This window comes from Gopherus evgoodei, chromosome 6, assembly GCF_007399415.2.
Source record: "Gopherus evgoodei ecotype Sinaloan lineage chromosome 6, rGopEvg1_v1.p, whole genome shotgun sequence".
NCBI classification, from domain to species: domain Eukaryota; kingdom Metazoa; phylum Chordata; order Testudines; family Testudinidae; genus Gopherus; species Gopherus evgoodei.
The window spans coordinates 117,809,907-117,835,658 of record NC_044327.1 but is presented as its reverse complement, the minus strand read 5'-3'; the positions used below and the strand labels follow the sequence as shown (position 1 = coordinate 117,835,658).

The 25,752-nt window shown below is 41.6% G+C and overlaps 1 protein-coding gene across 2 annotated transcripts; it reads right to left on the bottom strand.

Annotated features, from left to right (window-relative positions):
* Positions 1-2,578: 2,578 nt before the first annotated feature.
* On the bottom strand, positions 2,579-23,213 carry CCDC68 (coiled-coil domain containing 68). Of its 2 annotated transcripts, none has more exons than XM_030567204.1 (12): positions 23,148-23,213; positions 21,807-21,861; positions 18,091-18,230; positions 17,314-17,346; positions 16,130-16,273; positions 14,961-15,086; positions 14,181-14,309; positions 11,629-11,702; positions 10,382-10,487; positions 9,083-9,166; positions 4,053-4,129; positions 2,579-3,059 (listed from the first exon to the last, which is right to left on the bottom strand). In XM_030567204.1, the coding sequence occupies exons 3-12, from the start codon at positions 18,211-18,213 to the stop codon at positions 2,993-2,995; spliced, it is 963 nt and encodes a 320-aa protein (XP_030423064.1). In that variant the 5' UTR covers positions 18,214-18,230; positions 21,807-21,861; positions 23,148-23,213; the 3' UTR covers positions 2,579-2,992. The 2 variants fall into 2 exon arrangements, with proteins under 2 accessions (XP_030423064.1, XP_030423065.1); XM_030567205.1 differs by having other exon boundaries at positions 16,130-16,270.
* Positions 23,214-25,752: the final 2,539 nt, after the last annotated feature.

Sequence of the window (25,752 nt, the reverse complement as noted above, 5' to 3'; positions counted from 1 at the left end):
GTGGGCTAATCCTGAAGTGACAGGCTGCATTAATACAAAGTCCATTAAGTCATGCAGGACCAAGAGCTTGTTGAAGTCTAGATTCATTTTAAGACAGATGACTAAAGCAGGGTTGTAGTTTTTCCAAAAATGATTATGGGGCATTCCGCTCCTAGCTACATACAGTGTATTTTTTCCTCCATCAGATCCATAGAGACTATAAATACTGAAGTAAGGAGAGCATGTACATGGACAACTCCGTTTATATGATGTAAGATGTAGCCAGAGCAAGAAAAAATGGTGTATGGCTAACGACTGCCAATGTTGCTGCTTTCCACAACTGGGGGTAATTTTTTGAACTCTACAACAACCATTCCCATTAACAGCTGTTTCACAGGGTAACTAGTGTGGGAAATGAGCTTGTCTGCATCTTGGCATTAAACATTGAAGGTTACACTGCAGCAGAGTCCTCCTCTGTTCCTGAGGGCTTGCCTGCATTACAGGTTATGTTGACATAATTCTGTTGCTCAAGGGTGTGAATAAGCTAAGCTGACCTAAAAGCTGCTGTAGACAGCACTGTCAGTGGGAGAGCATCTCCTGCCAACCTCTAAGGTGGTTTTACTATGCCAGCAGGAATATGCTACTGTAACACTTCTGAGGACTCTGCTACCTTAGTTAGCTGTTAGAGGGTTTAACAGGATGAGCAGAGAGTGGAGACTGTCAGCTACCCAACAATCCCAAAGCAAGCCTGAGCAGCAGCAGAATACCATTTGTTCTGTATGTAAGGCACATCTTCAGCTCCTCTGCAAGTGTTTCCTGATGAGATTCTACTGCCTTGTAAACTTGGGCTGGAAGAATAATCCTTAAAGCTCACACACTGGGTAACTAGAATGAAGCCCTCCACTTGGCATATTTGGTTTAAACATCAGGAAAGTCAGCTTGCAGAAAGTGAAAGAGCCACGATTCATAAGATGTCAGCATGAGATCAGCTTAGCCAAGGGTAAAATGTAGTGAGGGTATAAGTTAGTCTCTTCCCTGTTTTCTGCTAGATTGGCCCTATGGTGCACTAGTTTTATGGACTGGTAGAAATGTATATCCGTACATAGTTTTTCTTTTTAATAACTAACAACTTTAAGCACTAACACTTTTGTAAGCTTTGCATTGATTACAGCAAAGTAATATTTCACTGTCCCCTTCATTTAAATTTGAGTTAGATGATTTTCTGTAAGTTTCTATACTACATCCATCACTAGTATAAGCAACTTCCCCCCCCCCACTGTGAAAATAAACAAGGTGAGCAGCAGAGGGGTGAGGGAGTAGACAGGTGCAATGCATCATAGACTCGAGACCAGGGGAAAGCAAACTTTTTGGCCTGAGGGCTGTATTGGGTTTCCAAATTGTATGGAGGGACGGTTAGCAGAGGCTGTGCCTCCCCAAACAGCCAGGCATGGCCCAGCCCTGCCCCTTATCTAACCTCTCCTGCTTCTTGCCCCTCCCCCCAGACTCCTACCACATTCAACCCCCCCCCATTCTCCTGCCTGCTACCCTGTCTAACTCCCCTCTCATTCCTGACTGCCCCCCGTTCCCTTGTCCTCTGACAACCACCCCAAACTCCTCTTTCCAATTCTCCCTGCCCCCTTACCATGCTGCCTGGAGCACCAATGGCTGGTGGTGCTACAGGCACACCCCCAGAGCACCAGGACAGGCACCTGTGCTGCCCAGCTGGAGCCAGTCATGCCACCACACAGCACAGAGACCAGGTCAGGCCAGGCTCTGCAGCTGCGCTGCCCCAGGAGCTTGCACCCCCACAGCCTAGAGCATTGTGCCATCAGCAGAGCGAGCAGGGGAGGGGCAGGAGCTCAGGGACCAGGCAGAAGGCTCCACCTCTGATCTAGACCCATCGTTTGAACTAGTCAATTTAGCACTGGATTCTGGTCACTGACAGCTAATAGAGCCAATATAAATATAGCTCAATTCCACTGCGGGTCTTATTTGTGAGGGAATAAACAGTCAGGGAGACCCTCTCAGCACTGACAGGGCTCAGAAACAATTATTCTGTCTCCTTGAAGATGGTAGCAGTAGCTTAATTAAGACTTATTGGAAGGCTCTGGGAAGAAAGCTTACCATGGAAAAGCTTCAAAATATAAATACTGCAGCTGGACTACAACATTCCCACTTAAGTCAGATGACCATTTTCACCTACATATGGTTATTGCAAAACAGTTTAAATGTCATCGGTCTGGAAGATCAATAAATTCTGCTTTAAGTGCCATAGAAGGTAAGCTTTTGCTTTGCCTAAAACTGTTTAATTAGACTTTTCTCAAAGTCTGAAAATACTGCAATCAACATGCATAGCACGTCATCACATGTGCAACCATTAGAGGAAACTACCCAATGCTTATATAAAAACCCAGATACCCTCTTAGTATATAGAGTTGATAGCTTAAAAAAAAAAACCCAACACATCGACACACACTTACTCTATAGATTAGAAATGATAATGCTAACATGTAAGATAAATATAATTTATTAAATAGCCTTTTACAATTAAAATCTCAATTTTAAAAAGTTCTTAGTTACATTACAGTATTGTGTTAAAATTTGATAAACACCAATCTTTTTTTGTATACAATTACACAAATTTTGGTTTGTTAATCCTGAATACGCTCTTAACTATTGTTTGATGTACCTCATGGCCCATAAAATGCTTGCTGAAGATGGACTCTTGGATATGTAAGAAGCTGTTACAATGGTATCTGTTTCACCATCAGCAATGTCCACAGGATGCTGCTGTCATTTGACTATCCATTAAAGAACACAATGTCACTTCAGTTCTTGCCTTAAATCCAAATTTGTTTATTCATTTAATGAATCCTCTTCTGTCGAAGTGCCTGATGGCCAAGCATGCTGTGTTATAACAAGATCTACAAAAGGACTGAATGGAGGGTCATTAGCAGAGAGACACAGAGGTTCTTATGAGGAAGCTGGAAAAAGACACCACTGATAGACACATCTAGCCATTTTGCTTCCGTACCCTTGCTAGCATTGAGTAGGGGGACACCCCATCAGTCTTGGACGAACTAAAAAAAAAGAGAAGATAACGATTACTCAGAATATGAAGCACACCAATACGAAACAAGCTTAGTATAGGCATCTAGACTTTCTACCGTACCCAGATACTGGTGTGAAATGCACGCTGTCTTTTCCACTCCCATTCTTTCCCCCCTTAAAGTCTCTCCTCAGAGACCTGAATCATGGCTGCCTTCCCTCTGTAGTAATGACGCTCTCCAGAGCCCATCAGTGCTGGTCCTCAGGTAAACAATTCACTTCCTCTAATGCAATTAAGGTTGGTCCCACACAAGACCTGAGTATTTTCTGAAAGGGGCTTAATGGTTTTTTGCTCCAGACATTTGTTTTGGTGAATGGGTAATTCTGAATCCTGTGTAATTACACACATCATTAAAGTGACATTAATGGAGATGGCATTCCTCTACTGTAAAATGTGTTTACAGTTGAAACTGCAAGCCTCTAAGCCCATACTAATCACAGGATTCAGCGTCTTCTTCACCAATTATTAAAAGCTACTTTTCATATTTAGTGTTGATCTGACAAAATGTGTGCAGATGCTCACGAGTTGGTGTAGTTATATGATTTTGACTGCATCAGTGTCTCAGTAAATAGGACAAACATCACATCTCTTTCAAGACTGAGGGCATTCCCATTTGCAAGTCAGAATGCAACATGAGATTTAGGCAGGATGATAGACCATTGATGGACTTATTGCCAATTGGACATTTAAGACCCCTGTTATTTAGAATGTCAATTACTTAATTTCTCTCTCAAACTGAGGCTTTTGTTTTCTTTCTTTATAAAGAAACTACAGCATAAAAATGTTATGACTGTTTCAAACAAGACCAAAATAGAATCTTTCAAGCAGTTTGGCATAAACCTCACATAACGCACAAATAGCACCTATTAATCATTCAGCACAATTTTCTACAATTAACAACATTTGCAGACAGTGTCGGAAGAGAGATTTCAGATATATGGCAATAACTTTAAAAGAATCTTACATTGCTGAGACACCTTTTGAAACTTTAATCTTGGGTTGACCAGACCAGAATTCCACCTTGTATTTAAGTTCTTTATTCTGAAATTGAGATATTAAATTAATTGCATTTCCACCCATATATTACAGCATTTAAGGAAGTCAAAGATACTGTTTGTGGGTGCGATCCTCAGCTTGTATAAATCCACAAAACAGATAAATAGAAACAAGTCCAATTAGTACATTGATTTCGATAGAGCTATTCCAGTTTACACCAGTTTAGGATTTGGCCCTTTGGGTCTCCCAGAATGTCAATACAGTTCTTAGGCACTGAGGGATACAATGCAGTCACTTTTGAACAACTTGGTACGCTGTGAGGAAGGAGGGAGCCTCAAAACCTGAAGAAATATCAAGTTCCTGTGCCCAGTATTACTGTCACTGTTTGGATTTGCTCTGTTGGTAAGAAAATCCTGCCCAGCTCTTTAGGAATATTTTTGTTAGTTGAAAAGCAATTTTGAGGGTTGAAAATTTTCCATCAAATCTGTTTTTCCACTAGAAAGATGAGGTTTTGACTACACTAATTTTTTATATATTCTTCCACCAAAAAAAACAATGCCCTCAAAATATTTTGATCTGGGTATTCTGCTGTGGTGCCTCATTCTCCTCAATGGCCTGGACAACATCTTGCATGATGCATTAGTCTCTCTGCTCTGGTCTGTCTGAAAAATGGCAATAATTATCCTTTGATCTGTCTTGATTATTTAGACTGAGATCCTTGGGGGCAGGCATGGCCTTACATACGGTGGCTGGATAGGAACACTAATTTGCCTGTACAGGTCACTTTGAAAATGTCTAGAACTATATAATTAGAGTTATAATTAACATATATGTATTTATTATATTTATATATGTGTGTGGATTATAGATAATGCCCCACACGTACTAGAATTAGAATCAATTTACTGGATCTGCTATGACTGAAATTAAAATTCTGAATAGCAGAAAAGCATTTTGTTTGTAATACATTTAATGTTTGTACCAATGTAAATTCCAGGATTATAGACTAGTGTTTACAATGGGATGTCAAGAACTATATTGCTGCAATGGGTCATTACACAAGATTGTTACAAACTGTAAAATGTTGCCAAAAAAGCACACAAAACAATAACAGTATTGCTACGGAAGATTATGAAAATTTACAAAAGGCTAGTTTCCATGCAATGCTGAAAATATGGGGTAATTATTTTGACAGAATGCACAGTTCTTCACTGTAGCCTAATGCTTTCCCAAAAGCAACATGTAATATTTCCTCAGAAGCTGAAAGTGAGCAAGGGACATTATTAGAAAATCCAAACACACACATTTTAAGACTATAAGAACATAAGAAAGGCCATACTGGGTCAGACCAAAGGTCTATCTAGCCCAGTATCCTATATTCTGACAGTGGCCAATGCCAAGTGACCCAGAGGGAGTGAACAGAACAGATAATCATCAAGTGATCCATCCTGTCGCCCATTCCCAGCTTCTGGCAAACAGAGGCTAGGGACACCATCCCCGCCCATCCTGGCTAGTAGCCATGGATTGACCTATCCTTCCTGAACGTATATAGTTCTTTTTTGGCCTTCACAACATCATCTGGCAAAGAGTTCCATAGGTTGACTGTGCACTGTGTGATGAAGTACTTCCTTTTTTTGTTAAGTATCAGAGGGGTAGCCGTGTTAGTCTGGATCTGTAAAAGCAGCAAAGAATCCTGTGGCACCTTATAGACTAACAGACGTTTTGGAGCATGAGCTTTCGTGGGTGAATACCCATTTCGTCGGATGCATGTAGTGGAAATTTCCAGGGGCAGGTATATATATGCAAGCAAGAAGCAGGCTAGAGATAACGATAACTTTCCACAGATCCCACTGAGGAATACACTAAGAAACTGCACCATCTACTCAGGACACTTCCTGCACTTACACCAGAACAAATCAACATACCTTTAGAGCCCCGACCAGAGTTATTCTATTACTACCCAAGATCCACAAACCCAGAAATCCTGGATGCCCCATCATCTCGGGCATTGGCACTCTCACTGAAGGACTGTCTGGATATGTGGACTCTCTACTCAAACACTATGCCACCAGCACTCCCAGCTATCTCCGTGACACCACTGATTTCCTGAGTAAACTACAGTGCATTGGTGACCTTCCAGAAAACACCATCCTAGTCACCATGGATGTAGAGGCTCTCTACACGAACATCCCACACACAGATGGAATACAAGCTGTCAGGAACAGTATCCCTGATGATGCCACAGCACAACTGGCTGCTGAGCTCTGTGCCTTTATCCTCACACACACTATTTCAAATTTGATGACAATATATACCTCCAGATCAGTGGCACCGCTATGGGCACCTGCATGGCCCCACAATATGCCAACATTTTTATGGCTGACCTGGAACAACGCTTCCTCAGCTCTTGTCCACTCACGCCCCTTCTTTATCTATGCTACATTGATGACATCTTCATCATCTGGACCCATGGGAAGGAGACTCTGGAAAAATTCCATCACGATTTCAACAGCTTCCACCCCACCATCAACCTCAGGCTGGACCAATCTACACAGGAGGTCCACTTCCTAGACACCGGTGCAAATAAGTGAGGGTCACATTAACACCACCCTATACCGAAAACCTATGCCTACCTTCATGCCTCCAGCTTCCATCCCGGGCACACCACACGATCCATTGTCTACAGCCAAGCACTGAGGTACTACCACATCTGCTCTAACCCCTCAGACAGAGGCCAACACCTACAAAATCTCCACCAAGCATTCTCAAAACTACAATACCCGCACGAGAAAATAAGGAAACAGATCAACAGAGCCAGACATGTACCCAGAAGCCTCCTACTGCAAGACAAATCCAAGAAAGAAACCAACAGGACTCCACTGGCCATCACATACAGTCCCCAGCTAAAACCCCTCCAACGCATCAGGGATCTACAACCCACCCTGAACAATGAACCCACACTTTCACAGGCCTTGGGTGGCAGGCCAGTCCTCACCCACAGACAACCTGCCAACCTGAAGCATATTCTCACCAGTAACTGCACACTGCACCATAGTAACTCTAACTCAGGAACCAATCCATACAACAAACCTCAATGCCAACTCTGCCCACATATTTACACCAGCAACACCATCACAGGACCTAACCAGATCAACCACACCATCACCGGTTCATTCACCTGCACGTCCACCAATGTAATATATGCCATCATATGCCAGCAATGCCCCTCTGCTATGTACATCGGCCAAACTGGACAGTCTCTACGGAAAAGGATAAACGGACACAAATCAGATATTAGGAATGGCAATATACAAAAACCTGTAGGAGAACACTTCAACCTCCCTGGCCACACAATAGCAGATCTTAAGGTGGCTATCCTGCAGCAAAAAAACACTTCAAAGAGAAACTGCTGAGCTTCAGTTCATCTGCAAATTTGACACCATCAGCTCAGGATTAAACAAAGACTGTGAATGGCTGGCCAACTACAAAACCAGTTTCTCCTCCCTTGGTTTTCACACCTCAGCTGCTAGAAGAGGGCCTCATCCTCCCAGACTGGACTAACCTCGTTATCTCTAGCCTGCTTCTTGCTTGCATATATATACCTGCCCTGGAAATTTCCACTACATGCATCCGACAAAGTGGGTATTCACCCACGAAAACTCATGCTCCAAAATGTCTGTTAGGCTATAAGGTGCCACAGGACTCTTTGCTCCTTTTTTTGTTGTTGTTTTAAACAATTTCATTTGGGGACCCCTAGTTCTTTTGTTAGGAGAAGGCGTAAATAACACTTCCTTATTTACTTTCTTCACACCAGTCATGATTTTAGAGATCTCAATCATATCCCTTCTTAGTTGTCTCTTTTCCAAGCTGAAAAGTCCCAGTCTTATTCATCTCTCCTCATGCAGAAGCCATTCCATACCCCTAATCATTTTTGTTATCCTTTTCTGAACCTTTTCCAGTTCCAATCTATCTTTTTTGAGATGAGGTTATCTCATCTCCATGCAGTATTCAAGATGTGGACATACCATGGATTTACATAGAGGCAATATGATATTTTCAGTCTTATTATCTATCCCTTTCTTAATGATGTCCAAAATATATATTATAAGCCCTATGCTAAGAATATTTACACAAATGCTTCACTTTATTTGTGGTGTGTAAAGTTCACCATGTGGGTAAAGTATTTGCAGGATCAGGGCCTAAATTATATCCTCACTGATAAAATTATCATGCAGGCACTCATTTCATATCTGCATTATTGCAACAACCTCCTCTCTAGCCACCCCAAAATGCACACTGCTTCCCTCCAGTCCCTATGAAATGCAGAACGCACTCCCTCTCCTCCCTAACTCCCATTTCCAGCCTGTGGCCTAAAAGAAATTACTAAGGAATTATGATTAGGCAGAAGGCTGGCTGGGGAAAGTGGATACAAAAAAAGACAATTATCCTTTCATCCCTCACCTTTATGCCTTCATACGTTGTTTGTGTTCTCAGGTTGAGCTCTTTGGGGCAGGCACAGTGTCTTAGCACATATCTGGAAAGTGCCTGGCGGGTAGTGGGTGCTACCATAGTGCAAATAATAACTATTAAATAGAAATTAGCAGTTTTGACTTTCTTTCTCCCAAACTCGCCAATGCTGTATATTGAATAGAAATAGTTCTAGGGACATAGAGACATGTAGGTGAGGGATTTCCAAAAGCACTTTGCTTTGATCTAACTTTGACCAAACTTACCATTGTATTCAATAGGAGCAGAGTTAGACCCTTGCTGAATGCTTTTGAAAACCTCACCTGCAACGGTACCAACCACTCCCACTTCTCTGTCATCAGAAAAATACTTCAAGAATCTTATTGTACCATACAGTTGGTGGAAGATGATGATATAAATCTCTTGATGACTACTTGGGGGAATAAAAAAGGAGACTCAAAAAGACGCAAATTTGAAATAGTTTTAGGGTCACAATTGTAGAGTTTGTATCATACCAATCTTTCCCTTTACCTTAGCTTCAAGCATATTTATCTTTTCTTTCATAGCCTCAATTTTTTTATCTTGGTTTTGTAATCCATTGTTCAGTTCTTCAATCTAAGAGTTAGAAAGTGAAGTTAGCAATGGTTTTCAAACCTTGTAATATATTAGATACACTTTCAATAACCAAACTTTAAGTAGGGGGATATGCTATCAGAGCATGAGGTTCAAGAAAGGCTATATAATCTGAAGTCTACATGACAAAAAAAATACTCTAGAGAAAGTGTAATGACTTATTTTTATTTTTAAACAGATCATGAAGTCACACTTCCATTTCGGGTAACACGCCTGCCTTTTTTATTCTTGGTCTCTGTGCCCAAACACACATTTATTCCCCACATGCAGCTTTCTTAGCCTAAGCAAGCTAAATTCTCTGATGATCCTAAGATGAGTCACAAAATGTGAATTAGATTTTGTACAGGTAGTTTAGCTGAGCACAAATTAATACTCTTTGTGATAGTAGCTCATATTAGTATCCTCTTTACACAGGTTGTCAAGTAATAAATATTAAAATGGCTTCAAGTTTTGTTCCAGCTTTATCTGGGATCAAATCCTTTTTGCTTTGGTCGCTGGCTTCACTGGGACTGCTTGCGTGCGTCAGGCAAGCAGGATTTGAGCCTCTAGTAAGGAACAGCCTATAGGTTTCCAGACATCTGTTTATTTTATTGACTGTCTTACACAGTGCCTATAACTGCAGCAGCCAAGCATCATTAGAGACTCAATGTTCCTCACAAAAAGGCAGTTCATTTTGTGGAACATAACATAACAGGTTTGCAGCTCTTGTATTCATTGCTGCCTCTACAGTAGTAGCTAACCAAACACTATTTCAGAAGCTACATTAAGTCTTCTCCTGGTGAGTGAGTATCCATGTTCTGCCACATTTTAGGGATATTCCCAATGTACCTTACATTGGCTGGGGACTCAGTATTTCCTAGTGTAGCCCTATGGTTTGGGCTTATTCTCCTATGCTCCTTGGGCAGCTACCTCAGCCCTTCCATTCCACTTGCAGGACACAAAAACCTTCCTTTCAACATTCTGTTTCGATCACTGTCACTTTGGGAGGTAGAATCACTCCCATTTTTTAAAATGTTGCCGCTTTCTTTTCTTTTAAATTATATATAAAATAGTACATATCTATTTCTAATTGTTTTTGCATGTCCAGTGATGGAGATCACCACATCATCAATAATAAACTTCAAAAAGTGAAGGAAGCACTAAAACAAGTCTCTAATTTGTGTTCCCCATACACTAAACGTGCTTGGTTAACCTGACCTCTTGTATCGCACTGCGTAGGCTTTGATGCTGGGTCTGGATCACATGCTGCAAGTGACAAATCTGTTCTTGTACAGTGAAAATCTCCACTTGAAGATCAGGACAGCTGGTGGGGAAAAGACAGATTACCAACAACTTTTTCAGTTGATATTAAGGGGATACGTTATTCCCAAAAGATCTACTGACTGGCCTGACAAATGCTTTCTGAACTAAGAATATACAAACTAGCAATCTGAGCACCAACCTTTTCGGTTTGGCCAAAGTTGTATTAATATATGAATTATAAATACAGGCATTAAGATTTCTTTAGTGACTAGATTCAATAATTTGCATTCCACATGGGATTCCAAGTCATTGTATCTGCCTTGACTCATATCAGCAGTATGCGAACTAATTTAATTCATGAGTAATAAGCATAGTCTGATATAAAAGAAGGAACAATTGTAGTTTATTTCTTATGTTATCTTTAACAATTATATTCAATTATAGAAAAAACAGCACCACTCATACTTCATACCAGAAGAATAAAGTTTAGGCATAATATATTGGAACAATTCTTCAACAGTTCACCATAACACATACTGCCAAAGTAATAGCATACTGCATAGTAACTTGGGAACGTCTACATAGCCTGTGGCAGTAAGTGTCCCAGCCCAGGTTGATAGATTTGGGCTTGTAGGGCTTATGCTAGCTACATTGAAAGTGCTTTGAAGTTGTGGCTTGGGCTGGAGCCCAGGCTCTGAAGCTTAGGGAGGGAGGTGGGCTTTAGAGGAAATTGAACTAAACAGAAGATAGAAATTATTAAAATGTATTGTTTGGAAGAGGCCCCAAAAGCCATTAAGATATTAAATTCTGGTTAACGGTGGGGGTTGAAATGGGTAGAATGGTTTCCTCTCTGCAGGCCAAATCCTGCAATCCCTAATTAGTCTTTACTCAGAATTCCTGTTAATTGAACCAAGAGTTTTCCCAGAGTAAAGACAGCAAGATTTGAGCACGTGCCTTCACATGTCCGAGTAGTAGAGAACAATTACTTATTCTCCAAATAAATCCAGGTCTGGAAACCCTACTGGACATCTCACAGGAGAACTTATATTCTTCTTTAAAAAGTAAAGACAGTGAAGGCATTAGGCCTAACACAATGTATATATCCACTACTTGGGAGAACTCAATCAAGTCATTGTTAGGTATTTCACTTGAAATAATCCTACAGAACAGAAAAAGCATTTCTTCATAGGCTATTTGCTCACCTCTTAGTATCTTCAGAGTTTAATAGAAGCTTCTTTTCAAATGACTGCTTTTTTTCTATTAATGTTTTCTTTTCCTAGGGAACAATGAAGAAGTAATAATGTGCACATACAAAATGTATGTGAAGTGATTAACTAATTTTTCAATCACTATCTGAAAACATACAAAACCACCAGAGTTACGTCAGCTGTAGCCAGCTGGAAATTTACCTACAGATATACCCTCATCCCCTTGCGAGGTCCAGAAGCATCTGTCATCATTCTGAATTGGGTCAGAAAAGGCAGGGTTACCAGGGAGCAGCTGTGTATTGATTTACAGTGGAAAAAATGTTTTTTTTTAATATATAAAGGAAAGCTTGTCAGTAAGAAAGATTAGCTTTTTGACTGATATGGGTTCACAGACACTTTCTGCTCCAGGAACCATACCAAAAGGGCAGTGGTACTTTGCATTGCAAAGATGGATCTGAGGGTCAAGAGATTAAAATTGATCAAACTAGAAAACTTCTTAAGTGTCAAATTTTGGTAACTGATATCTGATTATTTAGTGATCTAAGTACAACAATTCCTAGTTGTAAATGTAAAGAGTACATTAATACATACAGCCACCCCATGATGTATCGTCTTAGCCTGTCAGAGTAAAATCCTGACTTTAATGAAGTCAAAAAGAGTTTTACAACTGACTTCAATACTGCAAAGAATTTTAGGAGCAAGAGATATGAGTCAAACACATCAACATATCAGCCTTGTCTATCTATGGAGCTGGCTGGAAGAGATCCTAGCTGTGGTGCACGTAGCCATGAAAATGAAGCTTTGTGTGTTCTACCCACATCACCTTTTCTCAGCCAGCTCCACAGTGCAACAGATTGTGTGCAGCTTTGTAATGCCAGACTACACAGTGCTAAACCACATCTGCTATCAGCCTGGTCAGTCAGATGTGAGGTATAGGAGGCATCTCTGAAAGTTTCAGTGCATGGGGTAAGAAACTGGAGTGGTAAGAAACCTATTGATGTGCATGAGGATTGCCTGGGTGTACCAGAAGGAAGGGCTTGGGAACACCACTGAGAAATGCTTCAGGGGAACACAGTAAGGGACAGTATGCTCTGGGAGAAAGATGTTCAAAGGTGTATTAGAAATATCAGAAGATGAGTTATTGTTGCTGACTCTACTCAAGTGTGCAAAAAGACAGGGATCAGGGAAAGTGAGGAGAGGGCACAAGAAACTGGCCCTCTACTTGGCTGCAGGAACATAAGCCAACCACATTTCCACTCCTCCTGAACCTAACCACAAGAACAGGGAAAGAATCTAGCAGCACTGATGGAGTGATGAATGGGGTTAGGGTGGAGACATGGCCCACCTTCCAGCTCCTGTAGTGGTGAGGTACTGGAGCTGATCCGGCATGGGGGTGGGAGAATGCATATGCTGCCCTTATTAAATGACATCACAGCAGCCACTGCAGAATGAGCTTCCCCCACTCAATTATCTCTAGTCACTCATAATTGCTGGGGGAACTCCCAGTTACCAAACTCCTCTACTTCCCCATCACAGGCTGCAGCTTAGTTGTGGCAGGAGCATACCACAGCTTGGCATGACAAGTGACAAAAATGTCCTGAAAAAACATTGTATTTAAATGCTTTTAATCTGATTTTGTGGCAGAACTGTATTAGTGATGTGTAATCTTGCTGCATTCTTAATTACTCCAGAACAGATGGTGAAAGTTAAATTTTATGTGATATGTTCATTGCAATACCTTTCACTGGCTCACAATTATTTACTACAATTGAAAAGATGTTCTCTATAAACACTCACTGCTTCTGAATCAGCTGAGAACTTGGGAAGGATTTTGGAAAGAAATTCACTACCAAGAGGAGGAGATTAATAGCACATTGCTATACACTGTACTTTGACAATGCAAGAGTAGGAGTTGAAGGTGTTTCCTCTTAGAAACCATTGGGAACCAGGACATTTCAAGTCTCATAAATTAGAATTAACTTATTTACCCTAACTGCCATAAATTAACTGATTTAAAAATCTAGTGTTTAAATAACCGGAAGAAAAAGAAATCTGACCCCTCATTTGATTTACAAATTACATTTAAAGGGCCTGATGCTCAGCCGATGTAAATTGAGGTAGCCTCATTGAAATCAAGGGGACTTCTATACCAGTTGCGGATCTGGCCCAAAAACTTTTTAAAGTAATTGAATTCTTCTTTTTAATTAGATTGCAACATGAGACTGACAATAAAGAGTGCTTAGGATACCTTTAACACTGTAGTTCTACTTAAAAGGTAGAAGCTAATACAATTGAAATTGATATTTACTGTAGTTCCACAGAGCTTGACACCTTTACTCATAGCACCTGTTCCAGATCAAGAGGACTATGCAAGTGAGAAAGGACTGTCCACATGGCTAACAGCCTGAAAGGTCAGGCCTCAGTACTGTGCAATAGATACTAACAAAAGCCACATAATGGCCTCAGAGACAGTGGCCATGATCCTTGCATAGAGAAGACTCCTGTTGCCTATCCAGGAACTGCATGACTGGGCCTTATGAACATACCTCTTCCATTCGTTGCACTCGTTTCTCCATGTCTGCAATCTGGCTGTACTTTTCTTCGAGTCTTTCAGTTACACAATTGACATTTTCTAGGTTTTGTTTCAGTTTTTGTTCTTGTTCAAGTTTGCAGGCCTGTGGTTAGAGAAAAATGAGAAAAAAAAAGAAAAAGAAAAAAAAAGCCAAAACCAATGAATGAAGATTTCCATTTTCTGCAAAACCATTTTGCTGCTATTCTTCAGTATTTAGCCAGTCCCACAACTGACCACCGGTAGGCCCTCTGTGAAAATCCTGACCCCCTGTAGTCAACAAAGATCCATGCTATTTTCCCCCAACAGTGAGCAGTGAGAGAATAGAGCAAATTCTGCCCCTTTATTCCTGCCTTATTTTGTCAAATCTGGACACAGGAGAAACAGAACAAGAGTTTTGTTTTAAGCTTTCAATTTTTATATTGTACTGTAGTTAAAGTTAAGCCTATACGACAATGAAAGTCTGCATTTGAAGCCCTGACCTACATTTTCAAGAGTGACTAGTGATTTTGGATCCCTCCAGCTTGGGTGTCCATCTTAAAGGGACCTGGTTTTCAGAATGTGCTGAGCATCCTCTGAAAATCAGGCCCCTTCAAGGAATCATCAGTTGGGCCCACAGAGTCGTGTATGAAAGAGTTGGCTCTCTATTTCTACATCCAAGGTACTGATTTATAATGTTGACATATGGACACAAGGAACACCTGTATCCCTGCATGCTCCGATGTTTGCCTTTTTCACACACAGGAGAGTGCTGTACCTGCATCAGCTGTTTATCATCTCCATGCTTTTTCTTAAGTTCTTCAGACCGATTGCAGTAATTCTCATATAGACTTTTTGAGGCATGTCTTAGAGACTGTGCACCTGCGTCTCTTGTCGCATCCAGCTGGAAAAGGTCATTGCAATAGGATTAATAATTTATGTCACACTTTAAAAGTTTGGTATGGAAATCGGGCAGCACAAAAATGATGCAGTTGCTATCCTGTTTGAACAACTGTTAGCACCAATTCTTGCAGGAAAAAAAAACCCTACGAGCCCATGAAAATATATGGCAAATAAAATTTAAATTCTAATTTTTGAATAAAAGATGCAGATTTTCTATGTGATACAACAGGCCCTCCTGACCAGAGAAGAAGGTTGAGGGTTTAAAATGACTAATACATTTCTGACTGGTTACAAGCAAACCTGCTCTAGACCACTGGCTGGGCAGACTTCATGCCAGGAGCCACTGCAAGAAAATTCAAACCCAGAGCACAGCCCAACAAGCTGTAGTTCCTAACAACGGCTTCAGTATGAATTCCACCATCAGCTAGCTAAAAATGTATTTCATCCTAATAAGAAAATCTGATGAGACTCTGCAGGGTTATTGCACTTTATAGAGAGGGCAATGCCATGATGAACGATTGCTTTCCTGCCAGGGCTGCCCAGAGAGTTCAGGGGGCCTAGGGTCTTCGGCAGTGGGGGGCCCCTGCTGCCGAATTGCTGCCGAAGACCCGGCACTTCGGCGGCGGGTCCCGGAGTGGAAGGACCCCCCACCGCGGGTCTTCGGGGCACTTCGGCAGCGGGTCCCGGAAAGGAAGGACCCCCCGCCGCGGGTCTTCGGGGAACTTCGGTGGCGGGTCCCGGAACGGAAGGATTCCCCACCACCAAATTGCCGCCGAAGACCGGGAGCTTCTTTCACTCTGGGGGCCCGGGCCCTGCGAGAGTTTTCCGGGGCTCCCGGAGCAAGTGAAGGACCCCACTCCAGGGCCGCAAAAACTCTTGTGGGGGCCCCTGTGGGGCCCAGGGCAAATTGCTCCACCTGTCCCCACCCTGGGCAGCCCTGTTTCCTGCCACTGCTGGGATGGAACTTTAATCCAGGTAAAACTGGATCTTCTCTTCAGCTGACAAGCTGAAATATGCATTACAGACTCTTAAAATGGAATGCACCTTGATCTTCAGTATTTCATTCTCCCTGTTCACAAGCAAGAGCTGCTGGTCAGTCTCTTTCAGCTTTTCCACGGTTAGATTGTAGCTGGAGTTAAGTGTGTCCTTCTCAGCCTCCAGCTCATTTCTGGGCACTCGGAAAGGCTGCTGAAAATGAACAAACATGAAAATAATTTGTAAATGACAGTTTTAGCAGACTGGGTTCATGAAGGTAACCCGGCACTCAGCTACCTTCCTATCTCAGGCCCTCAGGCTCTCTGCAATGAGCTCCAGGAACCCAGGCCTGCATGGCACTCATTGCAGGATCAGGGTCTAGAGTAACTACAGAGCAACAATCACCAGTTTCCAGGTACTGACTAATTCCCCACCTTCAATATTAAATAAAACAGTGTTCTATTTGTGCAGCTCTCCAGGGTTTTACATTTTAAAGCATTAGCACATCATTACCAATAAATAACTGCTTTTGGTTCTCCAGAGTGTTACTTCGTACATGAGGTTAATTAACATTTAGAATATTGCAGCATATGGCGCATTATAGTATTGGGACTAGCAGCAACACCTATTATGAAGGTTGCCTGACACTTCCCATTATAAGACCCTCTTTTAGTTGCTTATATTTGCCAGACTTTACCCATTTGGGCTAACATTTTTCATGCCAGGTGTCTCCTTCAGGATGAGTATTTTTGGAATGCTTCTGCCAAAATGGTTCAGCCATTTCAGAATGATGCTAGAGAAAGTCCCTGCTTTGGAGCGTAGACTAGAGGGTGGCCTTTGTATCAGTGCTGTGCCTTTTGATAGTCTTCTTAATATCCACCAAAGTTTGGTCAAATGCTAAGCCTTTGAATAATCTCCATTTTCACATGCTCTCTAGAGATCTTAGACCTGGCTGAAATCTTCAAAATTCCATCCTCACTGAGCATGCTCCAGCCCCTCCTAGCGCTGACAAGGCTGTGTATGTGCCATCCCCACAGAGCAACTGAGCATTCTCTCGAGACAGACTGAAGGAATTTAGAGTATGAATAGAGCAACTGTGACTGGGGATGAAAATGGGGAGTGGTACTGGGAACTAGACGGGAGATGGTGAGCAGTTGTGCAAGGAGGTGTGGGACTGGGAGCTGCAGGGGAAGGGAAGCCTATGCATTTGATTTGTCATTTGCAATTTTATGGCTTGCAGCTTCTTTGCATACCTGATTTTGAATCTTTGCTAGTGTGGATCTGATCTGCAGGGAAAAGATTAGAAAAAGGTCACAAAAAGAAAGATGATTTTTTCTTGTCAATCTTCCAGGTTAGTTATTCCAGGATATTCTCCTTAGGTCAGCAGCAATGCAGAAAAGTTGCCTTTGGGAATGATCACCATTGTGCTCTTTTGCTTGGATACTAGAAATAAAACATCAGTCCTTAACAAGCCAAACCGTATTGTCCAAAAGATCTCTGATGCAGAAATGGATGCATAGAACTTAACTATTTATTTTAGTGCCAGGATCAACATATTTTTCATTGACCCAAAAGAGGGCATATGCTTTAAGTCTCGCACATGTTTCAAAAATTCATCCCTTCCTCAGATATTGCATCATGAATATGATTTAGGATCATGGAATGCTCAAGAATTTTGGTACAAAATTCGCAGAGTGGCATTCTGACAAGCGTTTGGTCTGTTCCCTCATATGACTCATTATAAAGACAGTCGTGCATACCCCAATTAAATCCTGCTCTCAAACTAATCAATGTTCCTTGAGGTTGTGTGTTAGACTCCATTATAATGGTAGTAGGCCAGAAAGAGTTTAAGGGACAGTGAACTGTGAATTTCCCCAGTAAGTCAACACACACTTGTTTAGCTTGGAAAATTTAGACAGTGTAGAAGGATTCAGATTTTTTATTTTTCTTACTTGCAATGGGTTGTATTCATTGTTCTCCTCTGGATCAGAGGACAAGGCAGCACAAAAAGAATAATGAAAAAATTGTACCTTTTTTATGTATTCTGTTTCTTCAGTGATTTGGGCACAAGAAGAGCCATGAAGGACATAGTTTCCTTCCATCCCTTGGTCATCTCTTGTTACATGTTCTGTGAGCCTCACTGTGGTAGCCATGTGTGCACTTCACTGCTCTGTATAGTTGGCACAGAAGTGGATTTTGTCTTTTATTTATAGAAATATCCATAGAGAATGAACTTAATTTTGTACATGCAGCTACAGTCCATTGAATCATTAACAACATATAGTAAGGCTCATATTATACAGTTAAATGCTTTTAAGAAGACAGCGGCAAATATGACCCCGTGCATAATTTCCATATTTTAAAGGATCTCTCAAGTCTTCAAGATGTGTTATTTCCCCACTCCCCCAATTGACTTAAGGAAGTCCCCTATAGGGTGACCAGACATCCCGATATAATCGAAACTGTCCCGATATTTAGATGTTTGCCCTGCGTCCTGATATTTCACACTCCATTTTGGTTTTGGTTTTTTTTGCTCCATCGGCGATGCCCCCTCCCCCCAATGTGTCTCGATATTTTCTTCCTCTCATCTGGTCACCCTAATCCCCTATCCAATTGTTGCAACTGAATGTACATTCAAATGTGCTGCAGCATAACACAGATCAGTGATTTATTTTTATTGTCAATCCAAACAATTTCAGTTTAAGTATTTGCTTATTCAAAAGTATTGTTCCACCTGTCACTTCATTCCACACTCCAAAACTGGTGATATCCAACGTTATATGAATTCCTGTCTCTGCCATCTTACTCAGACTGAGTAACACTGTACTCCACAAATAGTTGCATTGACTTCACCAAGACTATGCAATGTAAGAGTGGCAGAGTCAGTTCCACTGAAATCACTGGGACAACTCACACTGAAAGACAACAGCTCACTTTGAATAAGTGGCAAGACTGGACACAATGTTACAGCATTCCACAATATGAGTTTTTTCATGGCAGTGGGAGAGTCACAAATCAAAACACTTTTTTCTAAAGCAAGGGGAAACTGGCTTTATACACCAAGAATGAGGTCCCAACCTGCTTGCAGTTATGTTTCTGTGATACAATGGTGACATCCAGTGTTAACTGGATTAATCTCAAGTGAACATGTATATAAACAGCAGATCTCAGAAGATGTGCATATATTGCACTCCATTTGCCATATACACAATCAGGTTAATGTGTGTGTATATATACACATATTGGAGTATCTCAAATTAATTAACAACTGCTCCTGCAACAATAAGATCCAATTGTAGTGTCCAAAGTTTTATGAAGGTTTAAAACATTAGTGGAGGAAGAGGAAGCAATAGATATAGAGCGGGATTTTTCCAAAGTTTACAGCTTATTTTGGGGTTTTGTACTTTTAAAATCTCATTTAAAATGTGATTCTTTAAACCAAAATGTCAATTTAATAAGAACTTAACTCAGCAACAAAGATCCGATTCCTGTGCTACACAAGGCTTTGACCTACAGCATCAGCACTTGTTTACTCATTCCAGGCTGAAATTATTGCCTTACTAACAGGAAGTACCATCAAGTCAGCACATATAATTAATTAAGGCATTTTCTCATGAAACCCAATTAGGCAATTTGAAACTCTTAACGCCGTAATAAATGAGGGATGTCACAGCCATCATGAGCAGCATGGACCTGACTTGCACATTTTGCAAAAAGAAACATCAGCAACTAACCCATGCTACAGACATTTTAACTTCCATATACTTCAAGTACACATCTCAAGCAGAAAACAAAAGTAGAGAAATTGTAATTTTTTTAACATATGAGCTTTGGGTGCTCTTAACAAATATTTAAGACTCCAGTTTTTAAAAAGTTTACAAAATTACAAATCCAGCAATTTCAAGTCACTCTCTTGCCAACAATCAAAGAAGTAGACAAAGAACTCACCATTACTACCGCACTCCAGATAGGGTAGAAAATGAGATGGGAGAATGTGGGGGTCCCGGGCTAGGAGTGGGGTCATGTCAGGGGTGGTCACAGGAGTTACTTCCTGACCCCCAGCTTCTCCCTCCTAAAATTTCTCCACCAGTTGCTGTCTCGGCCCATCAGAGTAAGCCGCTGACAGGCTGGGACACTTTGTTTACTTAGGTTTACCTCCGTGCCTGCGTCTCAGTCCACAAGCAGCTCATCATGATGGGTCGGGAGCCAAAGTTTGCCGAGCCCTGAATTATAGGGTCGGCTTATGAATGGGTCATAAAAAAATTCCATTTTTTACTTATCCATCTTGGGAGAAGAAGGGTTGGCTTATAAACTAACCGGCTTACGATCGAGTATATATAGTGCCTCTTAGCAAAGAAACAGAATGGAATGGCCTTCCACACAGACTGTGAAGAGTAGCCTTTTGAGTCAACAATACTCAGTAAAAATGTATTCACCTTTTAATTTATTATTCATGAATACCTTTGGAAAGTTTCTTGGGGTATTTTGTTCTCATGAATGTTTGAGCAATAGTTTGTATGAATATCTGTATTTTGACGTGAACGCTGCTATTTGTGCTCACGGAAGAATATTTACTGTTCATTATTCTCCAATTTAAAAGGTTTCTGTCATCCAGTCATGGTACAGAAACAGCATCAGATGATGCTGGTTGTCAATCATACAGCACAAATATAACTGCAAATAATCAATGGGAACAATTTGCAAACAACCCGTTAACTGAAAAATTGTTCAACTGAGTCGTTTGGCAAATATATTTATAAAAATCAGGATAGGTTCATAAAGAATGTGTGTACTGCTAAATGACCTAGATTCACTGGAAAATTTATTTAAAATAAATAGTTCTGGCAACTATCATACTACAGTATGTTCCCCCCTGAGAATATAATCAGCTATTTATTTTACACTTTACCAAAAGCATGTGTGCATGGGGGTAGGAGGGGGCGGGAGTATGGGGGACAAGACATGCCTGGATTTTTCAACTTAAACAAACAAACATGCAAATATTTACTCTGTTTTTGGGTGCAATGAGGGTGTCTACATTCACAGGGAGCAAAGTTCCTCATATCAAGGGAGAATTATCTGTGTTGCCTGTAACTGCAAGAGATGATGCAGTACAGCATCCTCTGAAATAAATCTTTATCTCTAGTACCTGCCTGATTTAGGCAAAAGGCTAAATTAATACAGGATTATGGCTGAGATGTTTATTTCAGATTTTTTTTGAAGTATCAAATGGTTAGGTCCTTCAGTAGCAATAACTTGACTAGTGCATTTTATTTTAGTGTACATGGTACAGACATTAAAATTGGTGCCTCATTCTAGTAAAGAGCTATACCAGTCTTATCCACTTCAGTGGGACTACTCACACACTTAGAATTAATCATATGCTGAAGTACTCTTCTGGAGAGGGGAATTTGTGTATAGGCAGCATATGTAAATAGGATGGTAATGATTCCCATAATAAGAGTGATGGGACACTGGGCAGCACTCAGAAGAAATAGGTTCTACTCCTGCCACCAATCTGATGCATGAAGTCACATCAACTGTATGTGCCTTTGTTTTCCCTCCCATCCTGTCTGTCAAGCTTCTTTAGACTGTGAGCTGTTCAGAGTAGAGACTCTTACTACATATTTATACAGTGCCGAGCAGAACAGGGGCCTGATTTCATTTTGTTGATGCTATTGTAATACAAATAATAAGGATTTTCCCAAACTGTACAAAAAAAAATCAGAACAAAACCAAATCTCACCTTTGAGAGAAAACAACATGTGAAGTGGTATTTTTTTCCAGAAGGTTCTAAGTGCCTGAAAACAAAGAACTGTAGTAAAAGTGCCATCAGAAATAGATGCAGCAGCACAGCATAATTAAAACAGTCAAGGTCATCCTCACACTCCAGAGCCTGTAAATGCCCAGAACATCACCACTAACGGATCTGGGTCACAATCACCTGTCTCCCCTCTGCTTTTTGTCTAGAGTGATATCGCTGGATGGAAGATACACAGGTCAGTTAATTAAGCCCTGATGCTGCTCATACTTAACTTTACATACCATGAGTAACCCCACTGACATGAATGAGTAAAGTTAAGCACATATGTAAATCTTTGCAGGATCAGTGCCCTAGTTTGTACATCTAAGCACAATCTTTTCCCTTCTTTGTGCTTCTATTCCTCCTTTATTCTAATGAAATCATCCTTAGATGTTACTGTCCCTCAAACACCTCTCCATTACCAGAGACACTCCGTAAACATTAAGGGGTCTGCAGTGCTGTCCCTTTCTCATGTAGACTGTTGTTGGTGTGCCCCAGATACTAGAGAGTCAAGGTGGATGAGGCCATATCTTTTATTGAACCAACTTCTGTTGGGGCGAGAGACAAGCTTAAAGGTAGAAGAGCTCTGTGTGGCTCAAAAGCTTGTCTCTCGCCCCAACAGAAGCTGACATGCAAGGAAAGATATTACCTCACTCATCCTGTATCTCTTTCGCCTGTTAGTTACTAGTGTTACTCACAGGAGGGGCTGAACAAGTAAAGGGTTTGGAGGATGGGTCCCTAACTGATAATCAAGCACTCACATTCTCCACCCACAAGATCTGCTCAAGGTAAAACCCACCACCACATCTCTTTGTTCACATTTCTAACCTCCCGCGTGTCACACACTTAAACACCCACAGCATTCCTGCCCAGGGAGAGTGTGCAAAACCTTTACTATGACCAACTAAAACCCTAAAGGATTTCTGACTGAGAGAGGAAAACCTGTTGTTAAGTCTTGTATTATGCAGTGGCATCCAAGATGTGCCCGGTGCTTTCTATGGGGGGGCGGGGGCAGGCCCCGACCTAGAGAGCTGGCATAAAAAGCAGATCGAGAGTGATAAAAATCAGCTGAGTCCTGTCTACCCAGCTTCCACACCTGCGCATTTCCAGCCTCAGCTGATCAATGCCCTGAATCTCCAGGGACGGGAAGTGGCAGGCCGTTCCCTTGTTCTCACTGATCCGGGGCGACCGGGTGCTGGGCGCTCTGCAGGGCCCCTGAAATGCCCCCTTTTCCTCCCCAGCTCGCTGGCCTATGGAGGAAGCCAGGGGGTTACAGCTCCTTACCTGCTGAGCCGCCGGCCGGCTCTCCTCGGCTCTCTCACCTCTGGGGACGGTGCAGCCCGGACCTGGCCCCTCCCTTCTCTCCTCCTAGCAGCAGAGGCAGAGTCCCATGGGAGAGAGAAACTCGGCCCAGTTTCCCTCCGTGTTTGACATGTAAACACAGGAAAGGCAGGGCAGTTTCAAAGTCTATTGCCACTGAGCTAACCAGGTGAGAGTGTCAGAGCAGTGAGGAAAGCCACTGGGTTTTTCAAATATTCAACGCTGCCCCTTTGTAAGATTAACAATCTCTCTTGGCAAATGTGCTGCCAGGCAGGGCAATTTCTTTTTCCCTATCAGCAACCCTATGTGTCTAAAGCGACAAATAGTCTCATTTTGTTAACATGGCTTTGTCAAGCATATATAAATCACTACACAATAATGATCAAGGTGCAGTGCATTTCCAGGGGTTAATAACCATCTTGGACGAAAGCCAGGGCTCCAGGTGTGCAAAAGCCAAAATCATTAACTCCAGTCGTCACTAACTACTTCGTTGCTGCCTAATGTGTCAGTGAGTTGGGGCAAAGTGCAATCCCACAGCCCTTTGAAGTTGCATTTCAGACTATGCCATGGCTCAGTTGCATTCAATGGCAAGGAACACTCAGCAGTGACTTGAGCTTAGTGTTATGTAGCTTGTTGTTCCTGAGTTGCGGGGCAGGGGAAGGAGTATGAATCTCTTTTAAGGGGAGATGTGGTTTCAATTAATCTGTACAGGGATTTTCTACTGACTTGGCCCCAAATCTGCAATGTGTTCCATGCAGCATAAGACTCTACCCACCCAGGTCTCATTAAAGCATTACGACTTGAGGTTTTAGCTTTCAAAGAGCTGTTCCTAAGCCAAGAGTGTACATGCATGTGTACACTTCTCTTGACATTTGAGGATTTAATGCCCTGTAGGTGAGCCAGTCAGATGGCTTCAGTCATCTTTCCACACTCCATTTACTTAAGAATAGGCCACCTGACCAAACAGCAATGAGGCCCTAACATAGTAGTATTTGAAATACTCTGTGAGGATACTTGCCTTAGGTATAATTGGATCGGACTAGAATTGGAGGACTGCTGTAGAATCATCCAATGAATCACTATTTTTAAGTCCTACTGACTCGCACACAATTATTGAACATGACTCTTTTTAAAAGACAGCTCCTTTCAACATAAAGTTTTGGGACCTGTTTTGGGACCGGTTCTGTTCAATATCTTCATCAATGATTTAGATGTTGGCATAGAAAGTACGCTTATTAAGTTTGCGGACGATACCAAACTGGGAGGGATTGCAACTGCTTTGGAGGACAGGGTCAAAATTCAAAATGATCTGGACAAATTGGAGAAATGGTCTGAGGTAAACAGGATGAAGTTCAATAAAGATAATGCAAAGTGCTCCACCTAGGAAGGAACAATCAGTTTCACACATACAGAATGGGAAGAGACTGTCTAGGAAGGAGTATGGCAGAAAGAGATCTAGGGGTCATAGTAGACCACAAGCTTAATATGAGTCAACAGTGTGATACTGTTGCAAAAAAAGCAAACATGATTCTGGGATGCATTAACAGGTGTTTGTAAACAAGACACGAGAAGTCATTCTTCCGCTTTACTCTGCGCTGGTTAGGCCTCAACTGGAGTATTGTGTCCAGTTCTGGGCACTGCATTTCAAGAAAGATGTGGAGAAATTGGAGAGGGTCCAGAGAAGAGCAACAAGAGTGATGAAAGGTCTTGAGAACATGACCTGTGAAGGAAGGCTGAAGGAATTGGGTTTGTTTAGTTTGGAAAAGAGAAGACTGAGAGGGGACATGATAGCAGTTTTCAGGTATCTAAAAGGGTGTCATCAGGAGGAGGGAGAAAACTTGTTCACCTTAGCCTCCAATGATAGAACAAGAAGCAATGGGCTTAAACTGCAGCAAGGGAGATTTAGGTTGGACATTAGGAAAAAGTTCCTAACTGTCAGGGTAGTTAAACACTGGAATAGATTGCCTAGGGAAGTTGTGGAATCTCCATCTCTGGAGATATTTAAGAGTAGGTTAGATAAATGTCTATTAGGGATGGTCTAGACAGTATTTGGTCCTGCCATGAGGGCAGGGGACTGGACTCGATGACCTCTCGAGGTCCCTTCCAGTCCTAGAGTCTATGAGTCTATAAAGATATCCAGAATCCAAATGCCTCTTTCCAGCAAAATAAGTAATCTTGAGTGTCCAATGTACAGTCATACAGGAACAGGTATTTCAGCAGAGACCAGAATGGGTTCTTGTAAGAACTCTAGAGCCCACATAACAAACAAGAGACACAGGAGGGCTCAATACCCTAAGGGCTCAAACTTAGTGCTGAGTTCATGGGTCTTTTTCATTACATACTGTATTGAATCAGCTACTGTGAAGCTGGTTTTCTAAGATACACCTAAGCTTTTGGATAAAAGGTCAGACTATAGATTCATAGATTCCAAGGCCAGAAGGGACCATTGTGACCATCTAGTCTGATCTCCTGTATAACACAGGGCTATAGGACTTCCCCAAAATAATTCTTAGAGTAGAGCTTCTAGAAGAACATCCAGTGTTGATTTAAAAATGGTCAGTGATGTAGA